The sequence below is a fragment of the Erithacus rubecula genome (assembly GCF_903797595.1).
Source record: "Erithacus rubecula genome assembly, chromosome: 24".
NCBI lineage: Eukaryota > Metazoa > Chordata > Aves > Passeriformes > Muscicapidae > Erithacus > Erithacus rubecula.
In genome coordinates this window covers 3,976,679-3,984,426 of record NC_136676.1, presented here as the reverse complement: position 1 = coordinate 3,984,426, position 7,748 = coordinate 3,976,679, and the positions used below count along the sequence as shown (strand labels likewise).

General features: G+C 47.4%; 1 protein-coding gene across 3 annotated transcripts in view; it reads left to right on the top strand.

The window, feature by feature from the left end:
- Positions 1-30: 30 nt before the first annotated feature.
- CAMTA1 (calmodulin binding transcription activator 1) overlaps positions 31-7,748 on the top strand; it is a 235,628-nt gene continuing 227,910 nt past the window's right edge. For 2 of the 3 annotated variants that reach the window (XR_013776769.1, XM_079326116.1), the window contains exons 1-2: positions 31-95; positions 3,441-3,534. Coding sequence is in view for 1 of the 3 variants with exons in the window: in XM_079326116.1 (XP_079182242.1) it covers positions 3,468-3,534 (67 nt within the window). In the remaining 2 variants the exon portion in view is untranslated. The remainder of the gene's footprint in view (positions 96-3,440; positions 3,535-7,748) is intronic. The other variant, XR_013776770.1, reaches the window with a different exon arrangement.

Genomic DNA, 7,748 nt, shown 5'->3' with positions numbered 1-7,748 from the left:
CGCCCCCGATTCCCCCCCTTCCCCGCGTGCGCGTGCGTGTGCGTGGCGCGCGAGCCGGGAGGCGGCGGCGGCGGCGGCGGCGGAGGCGGCGAGGGGTGAGTGAGGGCGGGAGGGACTGAGGGAGAGAGCGAGCGAGCGACCGGCACCGACCGGCACCGACCTGCTCTGCCGCGCTCCGCTCCGGCCACGTTTCTCTCGTTTATCGCCTCGGCGCTCTGCCGCGTCTTTGCCGGCGCTCCATGCCTCTCCATGTCTATCCATGCCCCAGCGGCGGCTGTGGCAGTGCCGTGGGTGCTCAGGGCCTCTGTCCGCCCCGTTCCCCGGGGGATAACGGGAAGGAGAGCGACCGCCGGTGCCCGTGCCCGGTTGCTCTGCCGGTGCCCGTGCCCGGTTCCTGTGCCGGTGCCCGTCTCGGTGCCGCAGGGCCCTCGGTACCTGCCTAAAGGGCAGTCGCTCGCTCTGGTCATTTGCGGAACCTGTGGGTGCAGATGGTGCCACGGAGCCTCTCTCCCCCGTAACAAGCGGGCGATTTCCACGCCGTGCTGTCACCATCGAGTGAGCGGGCTGGCGGAGGGCGGCGGGGAGCTCCGGCAGCCCGGTGCGGCGGAGGGTCCCGGGGCAGATGTGCCTGCACGGCGCCCGAAGGCGAGCACAGCTGAGCTCAGCCATGCCAGAGCCGCGGGCACAGCGCGGCTGGCGGGGGCACACCGCGGGCAGAGCGTGTGCTCGTTTGTCACCGGTAAATCTGGAACAGTTTCCCTCGCATCAATAGCGCTGCTTTGGCTTTTGGCGTAGAGAACATGGACCTGGGGTTCTCGCTGTGCTGCCCTTCCCGGTGGTGGGTTAACTCCCCAAAGCCGACCAGAAATGGAAGGGAAATGCTCTCAAAGTGTGCGAAGCTCAGAGCTTTTAGCAACAGGGCTGCCCAGCCGGTCCGTTAACGTGAACCTCCCTTAAAGCGTGCTTTCAATTAATACTGTGATAAGGCTGTCAGGAAGAAAAATAAGGCCTTTCCTGCTCATGTGTGGATGTTGCCCAGTGGCGGCATCTGATCTGTGTGTGGGGAAGCTTGAGTGGTTTTTGGGTATTGCTGTCTGTAAAGAGGAATGTTTGAAAGACCACTCACTAACACCAGTGCAGCCCAATGTGAAGCTTGAACCACATTCCCATTTCAAAACTCAGCTAGTCTGCTTTGGATTTTATCTTCACGTAACTTGGAACATTTTTGAAGAGGAACATTTTAATATTTAATAAGATTTTTTTTTTTTCTGATACAAAGGTAGTTAACAAGGAAGTATTGATTGTGTTATAGCAGTTCCTCTGTGCTCCTGGTGAGTGAGATGCAATGCTTGGAACGAGAGATGAACAAAGCCTCCCTTTCTGAGAAGCCATGCAGAAATGGGTCTGTTCTGCGGGGAAACACCTCTAGCACTGCTTTTCCTCAATGAACCCACCTGCTAGACAGATTTTTTTTTTTTTCCTCGTGGTTTAGGAGTCATTGAGTCTGTGCAAGAATGCAAAGGAGATTCAAGTTGTGAGGATGTCAGTTGCCATGGTAACGCTATTTCCCATGGATTTTGGTGCTGTCGTAATTATGCTCTTTTTCTAACTGATTTGGGAGCTCTGTAGTCCTTGGGGATGTTAGTGCCAGAGTGATTGGGGATCCTTCCCCTCACCAGATTATCTAACACTTTCCTGAAAGACCCAGCTGCTTGTTGCCAACGCTGGCTGCTGTTCCCTTGCATCACAGATGATTCAGGGGAATTTTCTGGGAACGTTCCACAGGTGTCACATCTTGGCAGGGAAATGTAGGAAGAGAGAAATACGAGTTTAGGGAGCTAAATATGAACTGTGCTTTCTAAGGATGTAGAGAGAGGTCTTTAAAACCCTGCATTATAACAGAGGACATGTAACATGATGGGAAGAAGAAAAAGGAAGAAAAAAAAAAGAAAAGTACTTGTTTGTGCTTTGCTGACTTGCCAAGGTTTGGCTCAGGGTGTGATATTCCTCTTCCCACATTGGTACTTGCAGGTGGAAGCTTTGTGGTGCTGTGTGGGACACAGTCCCTGCAGCAAGAGAAGCAGCCCCCAGGACTCAGGTCCTGGGTTTAGCTAGGTGTGTGACACTGTGGCTGCTACTTCTCTCTAGTAAGCTGTGAGTAGCCTTGCTAGTGGTTCACCTCTGCTGTTGTAGAGCCAGAGGCACCTTCATCATGGAATCTCTGGCAAGCAGGATGGATGGAGCTGCCATCTGTGTCCCTGAGGGTGGCAGGGGACACTGTGAAGGGCCCAGTGCAGCAGATTCTCTCAGTGACTGGGATCACAGAGTCAGTGCTGGGAGCCTGTCCCCTTGTGGAGTGGTTTTGGTAATATTAACTTTAGTTCCATCGCAGCTCAATGGAGGGAAAAACTAGAAAGTGCCATAAATTCAGCCGAGCTTGTCAAAGCTGTCAAGTTACCCCCTGACAAAGCTCCTGTCTGTAATGACTACAGCATCAGCTGGAGGGGATGTGTGTGATGGGGTGGCAGCTCAGCACCGTTACACTTGTGATGTTCTGTCACTGGGGGCTCCTGGGCACCACTCGAGGGTGCAGAGTTAGTTTTTAAATAAAAAGTCTGAAAATCTAAGGGTGTAGACCAGCATCCTGCCCTCTGTTCTCAGCCAGAGTAATGCTGACTGCTGAATTCTAGTAAAGGTCTTTCTTGGCCCCATTTGTTAGTATTAGGAGTCCAGAGACATAATGTCTTTGCACGTATAAAAGGTGCTATTGATTTCCTGTTACTGTTGTCCTGAAATGTGCACGGGGTGTCTATGGAGCAGTGACAATCCTCCATCACTAGCTTTATGGGAAAAGAATGCTTATTGAATCTCTTCCCATAAAATATAATCTCTTTCTCCCTTCCAGAATTTGCTGGCCCCTGTGGGAGTCCCTTATGTTATGCCTTTGAGAAAATTGATTTTTTTTGTCTCTGCTTTGTACACTCGTGTTTAGTCTTATTTTTAATTTGGCTCATGTGATATGAAGGCTTCCCTAACATTAAACCTGCTTTCTCAGTCTTGTATTACTTCTCTTTCATATAGATTAACACTGTCAGAATGTTTTAAAGTAAAAATAAAGACATTTGCCTGGCACAAGTCTCTCTTGTTGTTGTTGGGAATTTTTTCAGTCTGAGCAAGTCATTGCCCTGCTCCTTCTCTCCAGGCAGAGCTGAGGCACTGACAGCTTTTCACCTGCTTACAGGTAAATTTGGGGTAAGTTTCTGGAGTGAGCACACACTGATTGCTCATGGCTGAATGACACCATAGCCATGAGCACAACTTGCAGTGTTGTCTGCACAAGGAGCAAGGTGGTCTTTGAACTTTAACAGTGGCAAAAATACTGTCAGATTTGTCCTTTCCTCTGTGTAGCAAATGACTGACTATGGGATTTTTCCTTTCAGGGAGGAAATGGCAACATGAATTCATAGATGATGAGTAGGATGCCAAAGCCAGAGATGACAGTGCTCTTGAAGAAATGCTGGGTAGAACAAAAAGGTAAAAGGAACAGCTAATTGAGTGCATTTCAGAGCCTGTGGGACTTTGTGGGGTACCTTTCCTCATGAGGCAAACAGCACACCCCCTCAAACCGGAGCTCGGTGTTCTGAATTCCCTCCTCCGTTTTGCATGAAGTCCCATTGCCAGCTCTCACTCCTGACCTGCTCTCTTTGCTCGGGTTTTCCCCAAAATTGCATCATTCTGTGCCTAAAACCCACAGGACTCATCCTTTCCACCTTATACTTGCATGTGTGTGCTGGCAGGTGCAGCAGTTCTCCCTGCCCCAGCAGCCCAGCAGTTTCTCCACACCTTTGCTGCTGTGGTTTTGCTGAGGGCATAAACACAAATGAGAGCTGTCCTGGAGCAGTCCATTTGCAGCCAGTGTCGTGCTCCAGAGACTCAGCCAGTGAGCCATGGCCTGGGCAGGTGCACACAGCTGCAGTGTTGGGAGTGCTCTGCAAACAGGTGCCTCTGACAGGGCTGAATCTCTCTCTGCTACTCTGATGCCTTTTACTGCATTTTGTGATCATGCTGTTGGGATGCCCAGAGGAAACACTTCTTATTGGCTCTTTCATTCTGTGAAATTCTCTCTGTAATGGAGACATGATAGTCTACCTGGGGACTTGGGGAGGTAAGAGGCAGATTTAGTCATACCTGCAGAGCACCACGCAGTAGAAGGGCATTGTTACACTCATCCAGTGGCAGCAGAAGTGGCTGAAGCAACTGATGAGGAGCAAGAAAATCTTCATTAGTCCTTGGGATATTTTCATGCTTGTTTGTGCAGGCTGACTTAAATCCCTCAAAATTCAAAAGCAAATATTCTCCTTGCAAGTGCTCCAGGTTTGCAGTGATGATCTGCCTGTTGCCCCTGCCTCTCATTTCTCTCCAGCAGCAGCTGTGTGGGACACAGGGTGTTTCTGGGCAAGCAGAGGATCTTTTCAATACTGTTTCATGGGTTGATAAATATAAACATTAGTTTCTCCTGGAAGTGTTGTTTTCAAAACAGCAATCAGGGAGGAATTCCCTGTAGTTCAGATGTTTGTGCCATTTGGCCAACCAGAGCTCTTGGTCTGCTTGGAGCCTTCCAGCCAAAATGACAAGAGCCTGTCACGGACTCTTTGCTCTGCCTGTGTTCAAAATATCCACTAAATATACTCTGAAACACTGTTTGACTTTTTGGTATGGTCTAACTTGTATAAGCTGTCCTACAGTTCAAATCCATGATTATATAAGTTTTAGTTTAATAGCACCAGAGATGAGAATTTAAGGATACTTAAAATAGTAATTAGCAAGTTTCTGTTGTTGTCAATCCATATTTTGGGAGATCTGATAGTTTTGTTAGTTGTTTTTCTCCATATGTGTATGTGAAGGCTGTTGATGTATTTTTCAACAATTTCCATAAACTTGGATGTGAATCTGTTATACTCGTTGGGTTTCAAAATTTTTCACCTTCAGTCTGGAAAGCTTTGAGTCTGTAAAACTGGAGAACAGCCAGTGCTGGCAGGACCTGTGTCCCTACAGGAGTGCTGGTTCCCTAGAGCCAGGCCATGTAGCCATTCCTTCTTTTTCCTGGTCCCTGGCTGGGGCCCTGGAGCCCAGCCAGCACAGAGCAGTGGTGGCTACAGCACCCACAAGGCTGGGTGAAATGTGGAACAGGGAGGCTTTTCAACATTGGCTGCAGTTTTGAGAGCTCAATAGATATCTTATTTTACTGCTCACACTGCTGAACATTGGCTCAGGGCAGTTGCATGGTGCTGGTGCTTTAAGGTGGCCAGTGGCCACTAGCTGTGCTCAGCACTGCCATTGCCAGCTCCAGCCTTGCAACACGTGCTGCCCGCTCAGCAGTGGCTGGAAAGCTCCGAAAGGACCAGATTTGGCATCAGCACAATTGCTTCTGCAGGCATTGTGCTTCAGGCACTGCCAAGTGCTCCCTGCTTCTGCTTCCTTCCAGCACATGGTATTTGGTGTGACCCTGGGGACAGACAGTAGCCTGCAGGGCTAGCTTGTGGTTTTTTTAGGTTTTCCCTCAGTCGTGTCAGCATTCAGGTTTTCAGGAGAGCAATGGACAATACCTGTTGTGATCTGCTGGTTGTCCTGCAAACATTGGTGAGCACTGGCAGCAGTGGAAGGTGGTGTTGTCACCTCTCTGGTGACAGAGCTCTTGAGCAAGGGAGCCTGTCTAAGGGAGAGTCCTGTTTGGGATCCTGTAGCCTCACTGCTGCAAGTTCTCTTAGGTGGAGGTTTTCAGAGCACCTGACTGACTGTTGGTGTTTAGCCCACGTCTCACAAGCAGTCAGGAAAAGAACGTGAATCACTCTGTATCCTTTGATCTGAAAGTTCAATGCTAGTCCTTTTCTATAATTTCTTAGTCACTGTATTTGAAGCTTTTGCTTCAGAGTTGGAGGCAAGGCAGGAGGAGGAGATGCACTTAGAATTCCTCCAGCTTTGAAATATTTGATTTGAGATAGAATATTACATGGACCCACCAAAGTGTTTTAACAAGGCTGTGCCATGTGTCAATGGCTGTTACTAGAAGTTGAGGCTCCAAGGTTTTCTGATTTTGTGTGTGGGATTTTATTTGATTTGCTTTGGGTTTTTCCCCAAGAAACTGTGGATGTTTTTTAATAGTACCTGTTAGTTCCTTTCACTGCAACCCTGGACATTTTAATCCAGATACTTGTTCTCAACAAACTTGCTATAAACCATTCAAGCACTTTTGTGGAGATAAATTTTTGGTATCATAACTGAGAGCATAAATTGGAATTTTGATTGTGAAAATTACTGGCAAAGTTTGGTCATGTGAAGCAGGTTTTACAGTGTATGTGACAGGCTGTTGATGGACATAAGCACAGATCCAGGAGAAGATCCTGGGTCCCTGTAAATATTCAGGTGAAGTTATGCTAACTTACTGTACATTGTTTCCCTGGCAGAGATGGCCCTTTAGATAAATGTTAAATAAACATTAAATACAGACTGACACTGTCAAAAGGAAGATGCAGCTCACTTAACACTGAAAGTGGCACTTCATAGAGATCTTTTACAATTTGTAGTTCAATAAAAAGGGTAATCTGTGTAGAAATATTCTGTGCTTGCCTATTCTGTCCTTGTCTGCCAGTGCTGACAGGATTGTGTTCCTGGTTTTACCTTGTTGATGTCCCAGGCTGAAATACTTCATATTTCACACTCTGAGTTCTGTAAATAATTGACATGCCTGTTTTAGCAACTGAGGATCAGCAGCAAATTGTATTATTCTGCAGTAATAGGGGTTTTCTTCATTCTATACTCCTTTTCATCTTAATTTTCACTTCACTACTGAGAATGAGGAACTGATTTACTCCACTTCAGGAGAAAAAGTATTATTGTACTGGTATTACTGTTCCAGTTCTTCAGGGGAGGAAGTTCAGGGGAAAGTCAGAACTCAAAAATGAACACATCTCAATGAAAACGAGTTATTTCTGTATATTTTCTGCAGCTACTCTTTGGATGTATTTCTCATTTCGTGCAACTCTCATGGGTCACATGGAAAAGAATAGTCTTAAAGGTTAGATGAGGTTTAGGCAGACCTAGAAAGAAGCTGCTCTTTGGCTAAAACTGTTGAGAAAATATTAAACCAATTATTTTTGCTTCTAAGAAGTGTTGTGTACCCTTGCTGACAGAGCCAGAAGGGTTTGTCTGTTGCACCACCCCGAGAGAGCTGGAGCAGCTGCTCTGCCATGGTGCCACTGGGAGCAAAGCAAGAGTGACTCTAGTTTGTAACACTGGGATTACTCTTCCATTTGGTTTACCTATTCATAAATAATGATAGGAAAAGTCAGGGAAGTTCCTTCTCATTGTGAATTTATAACAGGGCAGAGCCCAGTCGAGATGGAGTCCTTTAAAGATTTGGGATAATGCTTTCAGCAATGATGCTTTTTAATTGAAAGCTTGAGTGCTCTGTGTGTCAATGATGTTCCCTGAGGGAATCACAGGACAGACTTGGTTCAGAAGTGCCAGGATGGGTTTTTGGGCAAAGGGCAGTGTTGGGGCAGTGCAGTCTGAGGAAACTGACTCAGGTAAATTTGAATTTGCCTCTGGCTTCTAGTTCTGGAATCCATATGACTTGGAGCACCTTCTGCCTCTGTTACCATCACCAGTTCTACTTCCTTTGGTTCTCCCGTTCTTCCTTTGTTGTCTTCCATTACTCATTCTTCTGTTCTCAGTGCCTGAGGCTGACA